The sequence below is a fragment of the Marmota flaviventris genome, chromosome 17 (genome assembly GCF_047511675.1).
Source record: "Marmota flaviventris isolate mMarFla1 chromosome 17, mMarFla1.hap1, whole genome shotgun sequence".
NCBI classification, from domain to species: Eukaryota; Metazoa; Chordata; class Mammalia; order Rodentia; family Sciuridae; genus Marmota; species Marmota flaviventris.
The window spans coordinates 43,013,290-43,035,989 of NC_092514.1; the positions used below are offsets into that span (position 1 = coordinate 43,013,290).

Genomic DNA, 22,700 nt, shown 5'->3' on the forward strand with positions numbered 1-22,700 from the left:
CTGACAGATCTACTCTTTCAATACATGATCAAGATCTTTATTTTAGCTTTATGCAATGTTTTTTCTATTTTTCATTAACTTCTATTTACCACTTTCAGCATGGAACTTTAATCATTTCTTCAAGTCATATGTGATGGTCATTCCAACACCATACTCTTGTGAAAGACATTTCACACACTACTGTCTAGTTTCTCTACTTGACGTTCTGGTGATTTAAAAAAAAAAAAAAAAGAAGCAGCAGCAGCATTTAAGTTTATCACCTATTGTGTAACAGTTTATCACTGTTACACAAACGGGTATTCTCAGGCCTTTAAAAAAAATAATAATATCCTTATACCAGAGAGCAGAGAATAAACAAACAAACAAAAATCACATAGGTCTTGGCCCCACGTGGGGCATCAAGAGGAATCTGCCATTGGTGCGTCCAACATGCATACATTCCATTTTACTATCCTTTATAAGGCTAGTTTGAGGGAATCTGGGCATGAATGCGTAACATATAACATAAAGAAAGCTGGGAGGGAATATTTTTTCCCCTGGAGACACTGAATAAATTATGTGTTGTGTATCCACGTTTTGACTGCAACCTGTTTTATGAGATATTTATATGTATTTTCCATTTTTTTCTATAATTCTGTAATTTTGAGTGTCAATTTTTGGGGGAGGGTGGTTTTTTTAAGACAGGGGTTCACTAAGTTGCCCAAGGCTAGCCTCAACTTGCAACCCTTGTGCCTCAGCCTCCCAAATTGCTGGGATTATGGGTATGCATCACTGAGTCCAGTGAGTGTCAAAATTTTTAAACATTGAACAATAAATTTATAAATCTTGAACTTACCAGATAATTGGTCAATGAACAAAGTACGTTTCTAAGGTAAAGTTATCTTTCCACACCCAGTACACATAAATAAAAAGCTTCTACGTGACAACTATAGATTCTACTATCAGTAAATATATACACTCATGTCAGCTGGATTGCTATATATATTTCATTAAGTGTACCTACATATTAAAAATCTAATTATCAGTCAGGTGCAATGGCACACACCTGTAATCCTAGCAACTTGGGAGGGCTGAGGCAGGGGGATTACAAGCCTGGACAACTTGGTGAGATTCTTTCTCTGAAAAATTTTTTAAAAGGGATGGGTATTTAACTCAATAAGTAGAGCATTTACCTATGCACAAGGGCCTGGATTCAATCACTAGAGAAAGAAAAAGAAAGAGAAAGGAAAAGAAGGAAGCAATTGTCAATGTTCTCTAAAATATTCTCCAAGATCCCTAAGCATGATAATGAGATTAAACATTTTTGAGAATTATTCTATTTCCACTACAGAAAACACTATTATGTTTTCTACAAGTTTTCAAAAATTGTAATTACTGGAGCTGAAGAAACTCATTCAAACAACTGCTCATTCATCTATCATCCTGCCCTTTGGTAAATGTGCAGATAAGGCAGAGTTCCCCACTAACTTCTGGCCTCACTAAGATTAAAACAGAATAGAACAAAAATTGGCAACCTTTTTCTTCTAAAGGGCAAAAAGTAAATGGGTTCTATCACAACTACTCAAATCTACTGCCACAAATAATATCTAAAGGAAAGTAAACTGTGTGTCCACGCCCCAAAACAACTTCTTTATAAAAACAGGCAGCAGGCTATAATGGTCCTGTGGGTAGTAGTTTGAAAACTACTGGCATAGAAAAAAAAGATCATATCAAAAAGTATGCATCAAAATAGACAAGTTAAAACTTGAATTTTAAAAGCCTTTACTATAAAAATGATATATTAGGTGAAAAATGAGTTATAACTATTATCCAAATTTTGTAAGAACAAAGTATATTTGTAATGTATGTTAAGTAGCAAAATGAAGACACAAATTGGAGTGAATATACTTTATATACAAACAGAGATATGAAAAAATGTGCTCTATAAGTATAATATGAATTGTAATGCATTGCGCTGTCATATATAAAAAAAAATGTGAAATAAAAAAGAGGGAAAAAATAGCAAAATGACTGCAAGTTTTGCCAACTTAGTATTACATAAACCCCTTTACATAAGCCCCTTAGCAAGGCTACTTTGAACCTCTTCCTGCCAAGACATGAACTCCACCCCCTGAATCTGGGTTTAGCTATGGGATTTGCTTTTGGTGACTGAACATTAGCAAACTTGAGATGGAGATTCAAAAGACATTTGCACTTTAAGGTTTGTTTTCTTGCGACTCTTGGAACCACCACATAGATAAGCTAGTATTAGCTTGCTAGATGATGAATGCTACTGGTATCTCAAAGTCTCAATCAAACTAACAGTCAATTCCCTGAAGCAGGGCTGCCTTCCTGATCTGCAGCTAACTGCAGCACATAAGCAGAACAGATGAGATCATCCATAAGAAACACCCAGCTAAGTAAGGCAAGCCTAAATTGCTGACCCCCCAACTAGTAAGCTAAATTACTGGATGTTTTGTTACACAGCAATGGATAACGATTTGTGTGTGTGTGTGTGTGTGCGCGTGCTCGCAAATATGTAAAAATAGAGAGCAGGCAAAATAATAGAGGCTGATAACAAGGGGGTAATTGAATTAAGATTAAGGGTAAAAACTTAACTATATATTTTGATGGTATCCAAATTTTCTCTAAGAAAAAAACACCATGCCTGTAATCCCAGTGACTACAGGCCAAGCCAAGAGGATAGTAAGTTTGAGACTAGTCTGGTAAACTGTGGAGAACTTGTTTCAAAATTAAAAAATTTAAAAAAAGGTATAGGGGGGACTGAGGTGGTGGCTCAGTGGTAGAGCGCTTGCCTAGCATGGGTGGGGCACTAGATTTGATCGCCGACACCACATAAAAATAAACAAATAAAATAAAGGCAAAAAAAAAAAATCAAAAAAGGGGGGGGCTAGGGTTGTGGCTCAAGTGGTTGCCTAGCATGCATGAGGCACTGGGTTCGATTCTCAGCACCATGTAAAAATAAAATAAATATATTGTGTCCACCTAAAACTAAAAAATAAATATTAAGAAAAAAGGATAGAGATGTAGCTCAGTGGTAGAGAGCCCCCAGATTCAATATTCAGTACAGGGACATACACATAATATACACACACACAAACACATACACACACACACACACACACACACGATAACACTTTTGTGTTCAGAAAAAAATCAATGTCATTAAAAAATATAAAAATAAGTTCAACATCAAAAAAAATTTTTTTCATTATTCCCACTAAATACTGAGTGTCCAATGGATGCACAGATTTTAAGTTCTATTTAACAGTTTAGGAACGAAAAGTTACAAGTGGATAGAACAACTATTAGCTCTAGAAAAAAATAAATCTTGGTTTGGGGAAAGAACTATAACCAGATGTGAATGATATGTTTACAGAATAATGCTTACAAAATAATGTAAACATCAAATATTGGGAGTCTAAGGGAGAGAAAGGTGGATAGTAGGAAGACAATAGAAAACATCTCTAAAACCAAAAATTCAAGACAAAAGCAGAATAAGAATGTTATTTTCAAAAAATAGATAAATAACAGACTAAAAAAAATATGATGATTGAAAAATCACCAACTTCAGATAATGGGAGGTGGTAAAGAACAGAAGTCAGGCAGGGTTCTGTTGCTTTTATGTTTGAAGCCATGTAGAACTACATACATATATATTTTGGAAAAAAATTATAACTTACAGAGAAAAAAGTCTAGGAATCAATCCAAACATAAATAACAACTTAGAATATAAAAAGAGCAAAAATAAATCCTATAAATAACAAAGCTAAATGCAAAACAATAAAATAATTATGAAAAATAAAATGTATGTTGTAAACTTATAAAAAAGAATTTTAAAAGAGTCTCATGAGTTTGTATTGTTTACTTCTAGGAAGCAGAAGGGGAAATGGAAACAATCTCTCTACTATCATAGATTGACTACTTAAGATATTTTAATGGCATATGTATTGAGTAATAAAATTTATTTTCTTATTATTTTGCTTTTTTCATTATCAGCTAACAACAAAAATTCCCAACCTTTTCCTCCCTTTTCCCTCATTTATCCACGAACTTATATTCATTCAATTTTAGAACTTTATTCAAATCATTTTTTCACCATTTACCTGCAGTATGACCATGGTCAAAGCATCTCATTTCTTTTGGCTTCAATTTTCTTACCTACAAGATGATACTAATATTTACTCTATTTTCCTCACAGTGCTGATATAAACAACAAATGAGAGAACATATAAATTATTTGGCACAAATATAGATATCAAAAATCTGTCATCATACTATTATTATTAACTTTTAAGAAATATAGGTTACTATTTTAAAGTGACTGAAATATAATGTTTCAAAAATTTTGCTCCCTTGAATAATTATAATACTTCAACTATTTTATTATTTAACAACTTGCTCCGATGGTAGCTACAAAACATAAAAGTTGTTTCTAATCTTTTGTTTATATTAAATATCAACTTACCTTTTAGTCCCTAAATCATTGTTCAGTCCTTTATTTCTGTATGTAAATACATTTAAAATGTACTGCAGAAGAAAGTTGAAAAAAAATTTAACCATACTGTCATATTACCTCAAGTACATGGATCTGAGAAAAAATTATAAGCTACAACTAGGGGTGAACTGTGCATTTCCCTAACTTAGACCATTCTTGATTTTTTAATTTTTTTTTTGGGGGGGGGGGTACCAGGGATTGAACTCAGGGGCACCAGACCACTGAGTCACATCCCCAGCCCTATTTTATATTTTATTTAGAGACAGGGTCTCACTGAGTTGCTTAGCGCCTTGCCATTGCTGAGGATGGCTTTGAACTCATGATCTTCTTGCTTCAGCCTCCCAAACTGCTGGGATTATAGGCATGCGCCACAATGCCCAGCTAAACCATGCTTTATTTATTCAACAAATATGTGTATCCTACTAAGTTCAGGCCTTGTGTTAGATGCTGATTATAAAAATGTGAGAGAGACATAACACTTATCCTTAAGGACTGCCTGGCAATAAGGCAAACAAAAAAAAATAGTTAAACCTACAGATAAATATAATTGCAAACTTTGTTAAGTATTGTAAGGAAAAAGGGTTGAGTGTTGGGAGACTGAAAGAAGAAATATCAAAATTATCCACACAGTACTGCATAAATATGACCTGTAACAATATAAAAATGAACTTTCACCGAAAGGTCATCTGAAAGAATTTATTCAGAGGTAGAATATTAGGGTGATTGAAAGGACCCTAGAGCCAGACTGCTTGTGGGTTTTTTGGTTTGTTTGTTTGTTTGGTTGGTTTTTTAAATATTTTTTAGTTGTCAATGGGTCTTTTTTTAATTTTTATTTATTTATTTATATGCCGCACTGAGGATTGAATCCAGGGCCTCATGCTTGCCAAGCAAGCGCTCTACCACTGAGCTACAACTCCAGTCCCAGGACTGCTTGTGTTTTAATCCAGCCTATACTCATCAGCTTTGTGATGTGAACAAATTACTTAAATACTCTGTGCCTGAATTTTCTCATGTATTACTAGGGAAAAATTGACACCATAAGAACTAAATTCTTTTATTTTGAAAACTGTGAAACCCAAAGAAAAGTTAAAAGAGCTTAACAAATAAGCATTCTCATATGAACCTGAATTTTCTAGGTGAACTAGTATTGCTAAAGTGCTAAATGTGCTGCAGTGAGACCCATTATTCTGTATAACTAAAATGTACTAATAAAAATATTTCTAAAGTGCTTAGAGGAGTATCTGGCAGACAGTAAGCATCATATCACCATTACCATATATATGCAATTATATTAATGAGTTATTTTAAATAAAGATAAATTAAAACTATGAGAGAATGACTTTTAAAATCTAGAGAACATCTTAAATAGAAAAAGAAAGAAATAAAGAAAGGGGAGGAGGGAGGAGAAAGGAAGAAAAAGTCCAAGGTCTTCCCACCATCATTTTATCAGAAGGTCAACAGCGCACTCTACTGGACCCAAGTTTCTCCTACACACCAGGCAATAATAATTAAAATATGCTGTTACATAAAATCAAATCTAAATATCCACCCAATTAACAAATTATTTAATAAATTATTAATTTGATTTTAATAAAATCAAATATAAATATTTATGAACAAATTAAAAGTTGACATAAGCATGTGTAAGAATACCTTGCCAATTATGAAAATGTATTAAAAATATAAATCCTAGAGAAAATAATGAGGTGAAACAAAATATCAGAATGTTAACATTAATTATTCTTAAAAATATAATTTTTAACAATATTTTGACCACATGGAAACTGATGATTCACTATATCTGTGACATGAATTATCAATATGAAAAAATGAATCTAAAATGTCATGAAAGGGAACAAGAAGTGGAAATTGGGGCTGGGGTTGTGGGTCAGTGGTAGAGCGCTTGCCTGGCATGTGTGAGGCACTGGGTTTGATTCTCAGCACACATATAAGTAAATAAATAAGGTTGATCAACAACTAAAAAACAAAAATTTAAAAAAAGAAATGGAAACTGGAAGACTATTCAATAAGAGACTGTACTGATACCACTTCTTTTTTTTTTTTTTTTTTTTCCTGTGCTAGGGATTAAAACTAGGGCCTCTGGTATACCAGAAACCAAAATAAGTTCATAAAAGGAAAGATACTACTCCTCTATGATACCCAAAGATCTCATTCTTTTTTTTTTTTAATTTTTTTAAGAGAGCGAGAGAGAGAATTTTTTTTTTAATATTTATTTATTTTTTAGTTTTTGGCGGACACAACATCTTTGTTTGTATGTGGTGCTGAGGATCTAACCCGGGCAGCACGCATGCCAGGCGAGCGCGCCACCACTTGAGCCACATCCCCAGCCCCAGATCTCATTCTTTAAATAAAGTAACTTTACTCATATCCCTATCATCTTTCCTGTCCAAAGAGATGATTAGTCCTAATTATCTGAAAAAGTAGATGTATTATTAATGATGAGCACCATAAGATATTCACTGTGTTTAATGATAATTCATTAAAATACAAAAGGGAAAAACATTCATACTCACTAAGACTATATACACTATATATACACATATATATGTGTATGTATATATATGCATATATGTATATATTTGTATGTATATGTGTATATATACATATGTAGTTTGTAATGATTATTTCAATTATAATTACTTATTCTAATTTTCTGTTTCAAGAAAAAAAATAAAATCATAATACCAACCATTTTACTTAAGAATTTATGGGGTTCTTTTATATACCCATTCAGAAAGCATGTACAATTACTTTATGTGTATGTGCTTTTCATTATAAACTCATTCTGTGTCACACAAATTAAACATTATCATTTGAGTTACTATACTGGGTGGGAGATTCAGGAGGTTTCATAAATCTTCAAACTTATAAAAAATTTATTAGAAGCCAAGACTCTTTATGAGTAATAAATTACCCACTCATAAAAAAATCATTGTATTTCTATAGAAACTGAGAGTCATATCACCTAAAGCCAAAGAAGAATACATGTAATTTCTGATATAAAAATAAAACTGTATAAAGATATACATACAGGGGGCTGGGGTTATAGCTCAGTGGTAGAGCTCTTGCCTCACATGTGTGAGGCACTGGGTTCGATCCTCAACACCACATAAAAATAAATAAATAAAGATATTGTGCCCATCTACAACTAAAAAAATTTTTTTTTAAAAAAAGATATACATACATAGCTAAAGATATAGTTATACTATAGATATTTATACTTAGTGAGAAGACCATAATATTAATAATGAACATGTAAACATGATACATAACCAAAAGGAGAAATCAATCAAAATACTTGGCTTAAGATCAAGGTATTTGGGGCTGGGGATGTAGCTCAAGTGGTAGCGCGCTTGCCTAGTATGCGTGCGGCCCGGGTTCGATCCTCAGCACCACATACAAACAAAGATGTTGTGTCCGCCGAGAACTAAAAAATAAATATTAAAATTCTCTCTCTTTAAAAAAAAAAAAGATCACTCAGCAAGAGAAACAATAAGAGAGGTAAATAGGGAGCCTACATCATGGGAACAAAGTTTTACTCCTCACACTTCAGATAGAGCCCTAATATCCAGAGTATACAAAGAACTCAAAAAATTAAACAATAAGAAAACAAATAACCCAATCAACAAATGGGCCAAAGACCTGAACAGACACTTCTCAGAGGAGGACATACAATCAATCAACAAGTACATGAAAAAATGCTCACCATCTCTAGCAGTCAGAGAAATGCAAATCAAAACCACCCTAAGATACCATCTCACTCCAGTAAGATTGGCAGCCATTATGAAGTCAAACAACAACAAGTGCTGGAGAGGATGTGGGGAAAAGGGTACTCTTGTACATTGCTGGTGGGACTGCAAACTGGTGCAGCCAATTTGGAAAGCAGTATGGAGATTCCTGGGAAAGCTGGGAATGGAACCACCATTTGACCCAGCTATTGCCCTTCTAGGAATATTCCCTGAAGACCTTAAAAGAGCGTACTACAGGGATACTGCTACATCGATGTTCATAGCAGCACAATTCACAATTGCTAGACTGTGGAACCAACCCAGATGCCCTTCAATAGATGAATGGATAAAAAAAAAATGTGGCATTTATACACCATGGAGCATTACGCAGCACTAAAAAATGACAAAATCATGGAATTTGCAGGGAAATGGATGGCACTAGAGCAGATTATGCTCAGTGAAGCTAGCCAATCCCTAAAAAACAAATACCAAATGTCTTCTTTGATATAATGAGAGCAACTAAGAACAGAGCAGGGAGGAAGAGCAGGAAGAAAAGATTAACATTAAACAGATACATGAGGTGGAAGGGGAAAGGGAGAGAAAAGGGAAATTGCATGGTAATGGAGGGAGACCCTCATTGTTATACAAAATTACATATAAGAGGTTTGTGAGGGGAATGGGAAAATAAACAAGGAGAGAAATGAATTACAGTAGATGGGGTAGAGAGAGAAGATGGGAGGGGAGGGGAGGGAGGATAGTAGAGGATAGGAAAGGTAGCAGAATACAACAGTTACTAATAGGGCATTATGTAAAAATGTGGATGTGTAACCGATGTGATTCTGCAATCTGTATTTGGGGTAAAATTGGGAGTTCAAAACCAACTTGAATCTAATGTATGAAATATGATATGTCAAGAGCTTTGCAACGTTTTGAACAACCAATAAAAAAAAAAAAAAAGATCAGTCAAGAACACAGCACTTTGCTTATGGTCAAGTGGTCTAGAATCAGGTTTCAGCCATAAACATTTAATTTCTTTTTACTTTAAAATTAACTTCTCAAAATTTATATTTATTGATACCATCAATAATAATATAATACCTTTTAACAGCACTTAAAAATTATAAATATGTAATATTATTAATCAGTATTATATATCTTTTATTAGCAATAGGTAAAGAACTTTGAATATGAACTGCAGGCAGAGCATCCCTGATCCAAAAACCTGAAACCCAAAATGCTCCAAAATCTGAAACTTTTTGAGCATTAACATGATGTCACAAATGGAATATTTCAAACTTGACTTCATGTGATAGGTCACTGTCAAAAGGCAAACATACTAAACATACTGCATAAAATCACCTTCAGACTATGTATATGTAGTACATATGAAACCCAAATAAATTTCATGTTTAGACTTTGGGCCCATCTCCAAGATACCTCACTGCATAGTCTATAAAATATAAAGTTTGCAAACATCCCTAAATCCAAAAAACTCCAAAAACTGAAACATTTCTGATTCCAAGCATTTCAGGGAAGAGCATTCAACCCGTATGCATACAAAAATATTCCAAAATCTGAAAACAATCCAAACCCCAGAACACTACAGATCCAAAAAATTTTGGATAATGAGTACTTAACCTATATTTGCTGCTGCAACTACTTCTACCATTACTTGCCACTCAAATTCTAAAACAGTCAGGTATATGCTAGGAAATTTGTATATATTAGCTTTAATCCTCACAAAAGCCTGTGAGATAGGCACTATTATTATCCCCCTTTGACAAATTGGAAAACTAAAGCACTTTGCCAAAAGTTTAAAAACCTAGTCAAGGTTACCCAGATAATAAAAAGCAGAGCTTATGATTAAAGCAGTCTCAGCCAGGAGTAATGGCACATATCTGTAATCCCAGCTATTCGGAAAGATAAAGCAGGAGGATTGCAAAGTAAAGGCCAGACTGGGCAATTTAGCAAGACTCTGTTTCAAAATAATTTTTTTTTTTTTTAAAAAGGGGGATGATGGTATAACTCAACAGAAGAGTGCTAATCTAGCATGCGCCAAAAGAAAAAAAGAAACAAACAAACAAACACCTCAGGCAATCTCATCATATGGCAACAACTTAAATGTCCATCAAAAAATGAATATACAACATATAGTGCAATATTATTCAGACTTTAAAAAAAAAAAAAAGGATATTCTGTTGCTTTCAACAATATGCATGAACTTGAAGGACATTGTGATACATGAAATAAGCCAGACACAGAAAAATACTACCAGATCTCACTTTGGAATGTGCAATCTACAAAAGTCAAACTCATGGAAGCAGAGAACAGACCCTACTAAAGGTGAAGAGGTGGGGGATTTGGAGAGATGTTGGTCAAAGGGTACAAAGTTACAGTTATGTAGGATCAATCAGGTCTAGAGATTTAGTCAATAGAATTATGATTATAGTTAATAATACTGTTTTGTCTACTGGAAATCTGCTAAGAGTAGGTGTACTCATCACATACAAAAAATATGGAAACCATGTGATGAGATGGATATTAATTAGCTTGACTTTATTAATAATTTCACTATATATATATATATATATATATATATATATATATATATGTATATCAAAACATATTGCAGACCCTTACTATATTTAATTTTAATTTAAAAATAAATAAACCAATCAGTCTGATTCCAGAGTTCATACAACTTAACAACAACAACAAAAGTCTAGCCTGGCATGGTGGAATGAGCCTGAAGTCCCAGATACTTCAGGGGAGGCTGAGGTGGGAGAATCACTTGAGCCCAGGAGTTCAAGTCCAGCCCGGGCAATATAGGGAATCCTATCCCTTTAAGAAAACAAAAACAAAATAAAATTTTTAAAAATCCTAAGAAAAAAATTGTATCTCTACCATAAACAATCACAGCTTATTCTACGCTTGATTTTTAAATCCCTAAATTCCTATATATTTCTTTCCTTACCTTGATGTTAGAACTCTGTTTAAATGGCTCCAGAACTTCTAAGAGGCATTTTTGAAATATTTTTAGTTGCAGTTGGACACAATACCTTCATTTTATTTATTTATTTTTATGTGGTGCTGAGGATCGAACCCAGTGCCTCTCGCATATGTGAGGCGAGCACTCTACCACCGAGCCACAACCCCAGCCCATCTAAGAGGCATTTTAGTGAGAATGTATAACAAAGTGATTAGAAAATTTACTAGAATATCACACTACCTCAGGATAATTTAGTTCTACTATTTACCAGTTTTCTGACACTAGGCAGGTTATTGCTAAGCTTCCTTTTATCTGCAAAATGATAATAGCAATAGTACCTGTTTCAAGACATTGTAAGAATTCAAGAAGATTCTACAGATATTTATTGGTTAATTAATATGTGCCATATGCTACTTCAGGTACTAGGATAGGTATGAGAAAGATTGACATTACACTCTATATGTATAACAAGAGTTGTAATACATTACACTGTTGTATATTTTAAAAAATAAAATCAGTTAAAAAAAAAAGAAAAAAGAAAGATTTTTTTTTTTTAATATTTATTTTTTAGGTGTAGATGAACATAATACAATGCCTTTATTTTTTTATGTGGTGCTGAGGATCATATCTGGGTCCCACCCGTGCGAGGCAAGCGCTCTACCGCTAAGCCACAATCCCAGCCCCTAGAAAGACTGACATTACATTCCAACAGGGCAGATAGATAATAAACATGTAAACAAATAAATTCAGATAATACTAAGGGTATGAAAAAAATAAGGTAGCATGAAAGAAAGCAATAAAACCTGGGAAAAGTCATTCATATAGCTTATTATTATGATGATTTTCAACATTTTAATTCTAGAAGCATCTAGTTGATTTTTCTAACCATAATGTTTCCATGAAGATCATCAACAGGGGCTGGGATGTGGCTCAAGTGGTAGCATACTCGCCTAGCATGCATGAGGCACTGGGTTCGATTCTTAGCACCACATAAAAATAAAATAAATATATTGTGTCCACCTAAAAACTAAAAAATAAATATTAAAAAAAAAAGATCATCAACAAAGTACAACTAAACTTAAAAACAAAACTGAAGTTGTAATTTCATCATAAAAGTTTAAAAGTACCAGAGAGCTGCCAAGGTCACAATAGTATATACATATTTTTCAAAATTCTAATTTTTACTTCGAAGTTCAAAATTTATCAACCTCACTTTATTATCAAGAGTTACCATAACTATTTAATTACATCCCCCCCCAGGTAAAAATGATGTCCCATGAAAAAAAGTGGCTAGTTTAGCTCACAAGCCAAACTATTCTACAAGTGCGTTTCTTCAAGATATCCACCCTGCCTCTGGATGTGAGAGTTTTATGGGTACCAGTAATTTTTTCACATAAAATGCTAAAAATTTTAAGGGCCAAGCCAGGCACCATGCCTGTAATCCAAGCAAATCAGGAGGCTGAGGCAGAAGGATCACAAATTTAAGGCCAGCCTTGGCAACTCAGTGAGACCCTGAGCAATTCAGTGAGACCCTTTCTCAAAATGAAAACTAAAAAGGACTGGAGATGTAACTGAGTAGTAAAGCACCCATTAGTTCAATCCCCAGTACAAAAAAAAAAAAAAAAATTCAAAACCTGAAATTTAATAAACTTAGTCATTTTTCACTGCTTCATCCAAGACATTCTTAAATGAAGCTGACTTTTTTTTTTTTTAAATGTAGATGAAGAAAATTACTATTAATACAGATTGGAGCCACTACCTTGATTTGTAGTAAGGCACCAACAATTTTACCACCACCGTTTTATCACTGCTTTTGCCCCACCAGTGCATATCAAAACAATTAAAAAGGCAAGTAACATCTTCATATTATTATGAAAATACTCCTGATCTCACAGATCACAAGGAAAAAAAAAAAAACCTTAGGAATCTCTGGAGTTGCTTGGTCTACTCCTTAAGAACTGCTGCCCTAAAAGAACTTTAGGGAACTGGAGTTCACAAACATTAGAATATACAAGAAAAAGAACTTCCAGATCTCTCGAGTCCAGTTTTTTTCATTTTATAAATGAAGAACTGAGGCACAGAGAGGATAGTTTACCATTAGTAAACACACATGTGACAGTACTTAGGACCTCTAACCTGTTTTTCATTATTCCTTAATGAATTTCACTCTTTACAAAAATGGAGTTAGAAAAGTCCACAATTTTCCTTCTTTAAACTAAACAATGATATAAACACATATATTTTGTGGAGAAAAAGCATTTACCTTTCCTAATGGAGAGTTGGGTTTTACAGTCTTTGCTGAAGAAACAGGTGTATCTAAATGGTATGCTTCCTTTTCAAAACACTGACGTTTTCTAATCTGTAAACACAGAACCAAAATGAAGTTTAATAAAAACACAAAGTTTGACAGGCTAATTGTTCTTAAAGGCCAAAATAGCTGTTTATAGTTTTCTGTTCTTTTTTTTTTTTTTTAACTAAAAAGACTATTTGTACCTGGCAATAATCAAATAATTTTTTAAAACACAAAGAGAACACCAGACATGGTGGCACACACCTATAATCCGAGGCTCAGGAGGCTGAGACAGGAGGATCACAAGTTCAAGGCCAGCCTCAGCAACTTAGTGAGACCCTAAGCAACTCAGTGAGACCCTGTCTCAAAATAAAAAACAAAAAGAGCTGGGGATGTAGCTCAGTGGTAAAGCACCTCTGGATTAAATCTCTAGTACCAAAACAAATAAACAAACAAGTAAGCAATAAAACCCACAAAACCCTAAAAACACAAAGAGGCACCTCATTACAACACTTTTTAGTAACAACTCTTAAATAGTAACCAAAATAACTTTAGTTACTGACATATCAAAATTATATAATCATCAAGTGACTTTCCCATAAAAGTCTTTCCATACAGATATCAAATACAGTATTATAGCAAAGTCCAGTCAATACTTAAGCCACATATTACATTGAAAAGAATTCAGAATAAAATTAAAAAAAAATTTTTTTAGATGTTGATGAACCTTTATTTTAGAGTCGAACCCAGTGCCTCATACATGGTAGGCAAGTGCTCTACCACTGTGCCACAACCCCAGACCTAAAATCTTTAAATGTAAATAGTCGTGATTCCCTACATGATAGGATAAATTACTTAATCACTATTATTACTTACTAGATATTTGATTAAAAAATTGCCTGATTATATTTCTTTTATAAATAGCATTAAGTTTTCTTTTCTTTCTTTCTTTTTTTTTGGTAATTGGGATTCAACTACGGAGATACATCCCAGTCTTTTTTATATTTTATTTTGAGACACGGTCTCACCTCTTGCCTCAGCCTCCTGAATAGCTAGGCATGTGTTACTGGCTCCTAGCTAAATAGCACATTTTCTTTCCAAACTGTATCCATGCTTTTTTTACTTGCCAATACCCTATTAAATCATTCCATTCCTACCACACCTGACACATCTTTTAATAATTTTTAAATACACATATTTTATCATGTATCAATATTAAGAAGTCAGTAAATATGAGTAAATCTTACCATTATACTTAAACTGTCAATACCATGAATATTCCTATCAAAGGTATTTTGGTGAAAAGAAAATGCCATTATTAGATTAAAATGTTGAAGGAGTTTGCTGGACACAGTGGAGCACAGATATAATCTCAGCAACTCAGGAGATCAAGGCAGGAGGATTGCAAGTGACAAGTCTTGGCAACTTAGTAAAAACCTGTCTCAAATTTTAAAAAAATTAGAAAGGGCTAGAGATGTAGCTCAGTGGTAGAGTACCCCTGGGTTCGAGCCCCAGTACTGGGGCAAAAAAAAAAAAAAATTGACTTTTTTTTTAAGTTGGGTATGGATACAATGCCTTTACTTTGTTTATTTTTATGTGGTACTAAGGATACAACCCAGTGCCTCACACATGCTAGGTAAGCACTCTACCACTAAGCTACTGCGACTCCAGCCCCATGAACTTTTAAAAAGTAGAATTTCTGGGCTGGGGTTCTAGCTCTGTGGTGGAGTGCTTGCCTAGCAGGTGTGAAGCACTGGGTTAAATCCTCATGAAAATAAATAAGTAGAAAAACAAAGGTATTGTGTCCATTTACAACTAAAAAAAAAAAAAATTTTTTTTTAATAAAATAGTTTCTTGCATTACCAAGATGCCTCACATTTTACTGTCAAATTCCTCATACGTAAGAAAGTACCAGGCAGTTTCACTTTTAAGACATGTTACTATGAATAACCTGTCACAATATCAAATTCCTTTACAACAAGTAACTGTATAAAATGAAGTTATAATAAATTCAATTTATGGCTGTGACACAACCTAACTAATCTGCTTATGCCACTGAAAACTTGATTGAATTTGACTATCATGTTTAGTTATAACTAATGGATTATTTCATTGCTAATAAACTCAATGTTTACCTGCTGTGTAGTTTCTACATGTCGAATTCTTTTCTTCTCTACTTGAAAATCATCATTTTCATCCCGACATGTGGATGCCTGTTTCTTGGCAGATAACTTTGCAGCCAGAGTGTTTTTTTCAGGAGAGTCTTATATAAGAAATAAAAAATTAGTATAAATAACTCACACTTAAGCAATTTTTTTAAAAGAGCACCAGAAATAAAAGTACTTTTTTACCACTCAGTTTTTACCAAAGATACAATGTTTTGAGAAACATGCCTGCAATAGGGAAAGTCAAGGTTTGATTTTTAAAACAGATTTATGGTTTTATAGACTATTTCCAATAACATGGTTGAAGAAATAGAACTGTCAAGAGTCAAGACTTAAGAAATGCATTTCATTTTTATAAAAATCTCAATGTTCCTTTCCTACTGAACTTCACCATGTTTTTTACGCTAAAAATATTGATTATGGAATCAAGCTCATATAATGTCTTAATCCCACAATCATGAGAGCTTTTTCAAGGCCATGAACAACCTCTTTAATCACCAAATAACATCAATTATCCCAGTTTACAAATGTGGAATTATAAATACACTAGGTATTAAGGTGAAGTAACTTGCCTAATATCACATAACTATAAGTGGCAGACTTGTGTGTGACAGATCTGTCAAATATTTGACTTCAATATCCATAAGTATAACCACTAAGCATAACGACAAACATAACACCCTGTGTTCTTAGAAAACAGCAAACACATTTCCTTTTCCCTTAATATCTTTAAAACTATTTTTAACTATTCCTATATATTGGTTTCTCCCTTTTCCTGAATGTGAGTGCTCTTAAAGGTACCGTCCTTCCTTTGGCCACTCTCGATGATTCTTTCCACTTCCATGGCTTGAATTCATTTAACAACCATTTATTATATTGAGTCCATAAACTGGTCAGATATCATGGAAAACCAATGAACAAAAACCACTGCCTCATCATAAAGGATTTACATACTATTTATGGGAGAGACCTACACAAACAATTCCCGCACCATTCTCAAAAAAACAAGTTTGGAGCCAAGCACAGTGGCACACACCTATAATCCCAGCGGCTCGGGAGGTTAAGGCAGGAGGATCAAGAGTTCAAAGCCAGCTTCAGCAATAGTGAGGTGCTAAGCAACTCAGTGAGACCATGTGTCTAAATAAAATAGAAAACAGAGCTGGGGATGTGGCTTAATGGCCAAGTTCCCCTGAGTTCAATCCCCAGTACAAAAAAAAAAAAAAAAAAAGTTTGGTCCTACACAAACACAAAAGTGAATATAAGCTGCATGGCATTACTTTTAAGCTTTTTTAATTATTAGAATTGGGGGGGGGGGGCGCGCAGGGATTGAACCTGGGACACTTTACTATTGAGCTACATCCTCAGCCTTAATTTTTTTTTTAATTTTGAAATACTGTCTAACTATATTGTCCACATTGGACTCAAACTTGCAATTATCCTGCTTTAGCTTCCTAGTCCATGGTATTACAGGGACTAAGTTGCTGAGGCTTAGGACTATTTTTTAAAATAAATATTGCTTAATATCTCTAAAGTAGTGATGAAAGACCTAGAACTTCCTTGATCCACTGTCCCCTTAACCTTATAAGATGTGTTTGAAGCATTGTTTGAAAATCACTATGGTTTTGTCTTTCATATCTAGATCTTCAATCTACCTACAATGGATTTTTATGTATGGTATAAAGTAGGGCTCTAATTTCAATTTTTTTCCATATCAATACCCAATAGTTTCAGAATCACTTATAGAAAAGTCACTCCTTTCCCCTATGCTCTGTAGGAGTACTTCCAATAACAAGTTTCTGGATACATGTGGGACTGAATTTGGATTCTCTATACTTTTACACTGGTTTATCACTGTGCTAATATCAAACTGTCTGAATTACTAAGTTTTATGTGTAATAAATTGAATATCTTATATATAAAGTTCTCTCTTTGACCTGTTTCTTTCAAATTGTGTTGGCTAGTCTTTAACATTTCCATATATTTTAGATAAGACATGCAATTTTTTTGCTTTGTTGTTTTGGTTTTTTGGTACAGAGGATTGAACCCAGTGGTGCTTAACCACTGGGGCACATCCCCAGCCCTTTTTAAATTTTATTTGGAGACACAGTCTCACTGAGTTGCTTGGCGCCTCGCCATTGCTGAGGCTGGCTTTGAATTCGCAATCTTCCTGCCTCAGCCTCCCGTGCTGCTGGGATTACAGGCATGTGCCACTGTGCAAAGCAAGACACGCTAATTTGAGTTCTGCAATTTTTAAATAAACCAGTAAAATAACTACAGAATAAGCTTATATTAGTAATTATCAACTGGAGCAATTTAAATATCACCACTCCCTACACTTTGGGATACTAAATAATGTCTGTACACATTTTTGGTTGTCACAAAAATGGGAAGGGAGGTAAGAGTATAGTTCAGTGATAGAGTGCATGTGTGAAACCTTGGGTTCAATCCTCAAAACCAAACGGGGTGGGGAAATGCTAGGAAGGGTGCTACTGTCATCTAGCATGTAGAAGGCCAGGGATATTGCTAAATATCTCACAATGCATGGGCAGATGCCATAAAAAAGAATTATCACACTCTAAAAGTTAACAGTACCACTATTATGCACTGTGCCATCAAGGAGCAAATTTGCACAGGCTCATTAAACATTTAAGAATTGTTTACTAAAAATAAAAATTTAGCCTGGCATGGTGGCACATGCCTGAAATCCAAGCAATTCAAGAGACTAAGGCAGGAGGATCACAAATTCTAGGTCAGCCTCAGCAACTTAGCAACACCCTATCTCAAAAGAAAAATAAAAAGGGCTAAGAATGTGGCTCAGTGATTGAAGCGCCTCTGGGTTCAATCCCCAGTACCCTTCCCCACCCCTCCCCCCCAAAACAATCAATAATTTAGTTTTACAAAAATTGATCTGCGATCCTGCAAATAAAAGTAACCCTGCCAGATGTGGTGGTATGAACCCACAGTATCAGATATTCAGGAAACAAAGCCACAAAAATTGTTAAGTTTGAGATCAGCACAGGCAACTTAGCAAGACTCTGTCTCAAAATTTTAAAAAATTTTAAAAAGAGCTAGAAATGTAGCTCAGTGGTTGAGGCCCTGGGTTAAATCCCCAGTACTGCACAAAAACAAACAAACAAAAAAAAAACAATGAAAAACAAGTAAGGGTAACCCCGATTCATAAAAACAAAAATCATACTATCATTACACATAAAATGACTTCATAGTGGGACAGTTCACAAGAAGCTTATCAAAAGGGTTAAATCTTTGAGATGCATGCTTTAAAAAGCAAGATACCAGTATCTCCCAAATATACTATAAAGAAAAAGAAACTCCTAGAAATCAGAAAAAAAAAAAAAAAAAAACAATAGATAAATTGGCAAACAACTTGAACTTGAACAGGCAATTCACTAAAGAAGATATTAAAAGATGAACAAACATAGAAGAAAATGTACATTGGTCACTAGACAAATACCAATTAAAAATCAGGGCCAACTGGGGCATGCCTACAATTACAGATAACTCTAGATACTGAGGCAACTTAGAGGCCAGCTAGCCTGGGCAACATAGTCAGACCCTGTCTCAAAAGTGAAGTTAAAAGGGTTGGGGATATAGTTCAGTAGTAGAGTGCTTGCCTAACACATATGAGGCCCTATGTTGAACCACTAGTACAGAAAAAAATTAAAGAACCTCAGCACTGGGATTAGGGTTGGCCCTGGGTTTGATCCTCAACACCAGAGAAAATGAAGCAAAACAAAAAATCTCAATGAGAACACCACACATGCACAAGAATGGCTAAAATTTTTAAAAACTGGAAATATCAAGTGCTAACAAGAATGATGATTTTCAGGGCTGGAGTTATAACTCCAGTGGTAGAGCACTTGCCAGGAATGTGTGAGGCACTGGGTTCAATTCTCAGCATCCCATATAAATAAATAAAATAAAGATCTATCAACAACTAAAAATAAATAAATAAAAGAATGATGAAGATTTTCATATACAGGCATACCTTGGAGATATGATGAGTTCAGTTTCAGACCATCTGAATAAAGCAAATATTGCAATATAGTGTCACAAGAAATTTTTGGTTTCCTAGTATATACAGAAGTTATGTTTAGCCAGATATGGTAGTGTATGCCTGTGAACCTAGCAACTGGGGGGCTAATGGAGGTAAGAGCATAAGCTCAAGGCCAGCCTCAGCAATTTAGCTGAGGCCCTAAGCAACTCAGAAAGACTCTGTTTTAAAATAGAAAGGCTTGGGGATGTGGTTCAGTGGTTAAGCATAAGTTCAAGGCCAGCCTCAGCAATTTAGCTGAGGCCCTAAGCAACTCAGAAAGACTCTGTTTTAAAATAGAAAGGCTTGGGGATGTGGTTCAATGGTTAAGTGCCCTAGGACAGGAAGGAAGGAAGGAAGGAAGAAAAAAGCGATGTTTATACAATACTATAGTCTATTAAGGCTACAATAGCGCTGTCAGAAAAAATATATATATACCTTAATTTAAACACACCTTATTATGCTGGGCACAGTGGCATACACCTATAATCCCAGCAGCCCGGGAGATTGAGGCAGGAGGATTGTGAGTTCAAAGCCAGCCTCAGCAATAGCGAGGGACTAAGCAACTCAGTGAGACCTTGTCTCTAAATAAAAATTTAAAAAGCACTGGCAATGTGGCTCAGTGGCTAAGTGCCCCTGACAATGCCTGGTGCCCTCCCCACAAAAAAACCTTACTATTAAAGAATTCTAATAATTATCTGAGCTGTCAGAAAAAAAATACCATCAACATTTTTTCAATGCCACAGAATTTCACTTTTTAAAAAAATAAAAACAAAAATACCACAGTATCTGCAAAGCATAATAAAGTGTGATATGAATGTACTGAGAACAGGTGTAGTGGTAGGAACTCATAAATTGGTTCAACCACTTTGGAAAATTTTGGCAGTATCTACTATAGTTGAATATACATAAAAACAGACCAGCAATTCCATTCTTAGGTATGTATCTAACAGAAAATACTTATTTGCACCAGTATGAAAAGGAAAAAAAAATTTTTTTTCATAATTACATTAAACAAAGGCAGAAACAATCCAATTGTCTAATGAACATAAAATAGATTAATAAATTCTGGTAATGTTCACACAAGAAAATAATATACTAAAACAAGAATTATGACCATATGAAAGAGCATGGATGACTCTCGCAAATACAGGTTAAGCAAAAGCAGACACTATAGAACATATATAATTCCATTTTTAAAAAAGCAAAATTCATCATTTCTGACAGAAGGTAGAATAAGTCACCTATGGAGAGAAGGCATAGTGCCCAAAAAAGAACAGGGGAGCCTATGAGGTGTGGGTAATGTCTTTTTTTTTTTTTTTTTTAAATCTAAGTGGTAGTTACATGAGTAAATATTCATTTTGTGAAAATTCAAGCTATATACTAAGGATTTGCACTTTTCTGTATTTAGGTTATATCCTGTCAAAGAATTTACTTACAAAGAGGGTATTAGAACACAACCCAGATTTACCCTATTTGGACAATTCTCAATAATCCCGACTAACAGTAGTAAAAAGCAGAAACACGTAATATTTTTAAAAATTTTATGGTAGTGTTACTATATTTCTCTTACTCTAATAAGAACTATTTAAGGGAGGCTGCAGTTGTAGCTCAGTGGTAGAGTGCTTGCCTAGCATGTGTGAGCACTGGGTTCGATCCTCAACGCCACATAAAAATAAATTTTAAAAAAAAGGTATGTGTCCATCTATAGCTAAAAAAATTTTAAAAATAAAAGAACAATTTAAGGACCATACATAAAACATACCTGATTCTTACACAGAACACTATTTTCAGAAGGCAGGCAAATTTATCAAGAATGAATAATGAGATTGTGTTTTAGGATACAAACACTATGTTTTATAAAAAAGTTTAGCATATAGGGCTGGGGATGTGGCTCAAGCGGTAGCGCACTCGCCTGGCATGTGTGCAGCCTGGGTTCAATCCTCAGCACCACATACAAACAAAGATGTTGTGTCCACCGAAAACCAAAAAAAAATAAATATTAAAAAATTCTCTCTCTCTCTTTAAAAAAAAAAAAGTTTAGCATAACAATACTGACTACGAATGATATAAATTTCTAATCTTTTTACAAGACCATATCAATTTCTAATCTTTTACTTTCCTTTAGATTCATCAAAAAACAATGTAAGCCAGCAAAATGTCTCAAAGGATTAAGTCAAACCAAGAATTGAAAAAGGCTGACGTTATTTTAAAATAATTCCAGCTGGGTACATAACTTAGTGGTGAAGCACATGCTTAGTATGCACGAGGCCCTAGGTTTCATCCCTAGCACCAAACATAAATAAATAAATAAATCCATAAAAATTATGTAGAGATACATAATTAATTATGCTAACTAAACTAAGCCTCATATCAGTAATAATTAAGGCTCCAATTACAAATAACCAGCAGATCCAAGAGAAATACAATTTACCTTGACAAGTCGATGAACTGCCATTTCTTTCAGAAGGTGGTGTGCTTGGACTATTGAAATGAGGTGAAGTTCCTTGGTTCAGGTCTCTGTGTGTGAAATTCTTTGAATGGCAGGTACAACAACATGACAATGGTACTTCAGTTTTTTTACTTAAGCCTTCATCCATTGGCTTCCCTAAAAATCAAAGAACCTTCATATGTAACATATGTAATTAAATAAATATTACTCTTTCTCTACAGCTAGGGGGAGCAACCACTTCAGTCCACCCAGGATTGGAAGATTTCACAGGATACAAATTTTTAGGGCAAAAACTAGGAAAGTACTAGACCTGGCAAACCTGGACAAGCTAGTCATACTATCTATAGCATTGAATTATGACAGGAGAGAAATGCTTATGTCAGAGTATTTATAGAGAAGTTACCATCAATTTCTATAATTGACAAAAATCTAAGAACAAAGATTAATAATATAATAAAAGCACAACCACTAAAATGTTCATTAATACTGAAATTTATTTTAAAAAT

At 34.2% G+C, this 22,700-nt stretch overlaps 1 protein-coding gene across 1 annotated transcript in view; it reads right to left on the reverse strand.

Moving 5' to 3' along the window:
• The window catches only part of Brip1 (BRCA1 interacting DNA helicase 1), a 155,211-nt gene that overhangs the window by 127,507 nt on the left and 5,004 nt on the right, over window positions 1-22,700 (reverse strand). Inside the window, exons 3-5 of the mRNA XM_071602934.1 lie at window positions 22,177-22,350; window positions 15,662-15,789; window positions 13,500-13,595 (exon numbers count right to left, since the gene is read on the reverse strand). Of these exons, the coding sequence (XP_071459035.1) occupies window positions 13,500-13,595; window positions 15,662-15,789; window positions 22,177-22,350 (398 nt within the window). The remainder of the gene's footprint in view (window positions 1-13,499; window positions 13,596-15,661; window positions 15,790-22,176; window positions 22,351-22,700) is intronic.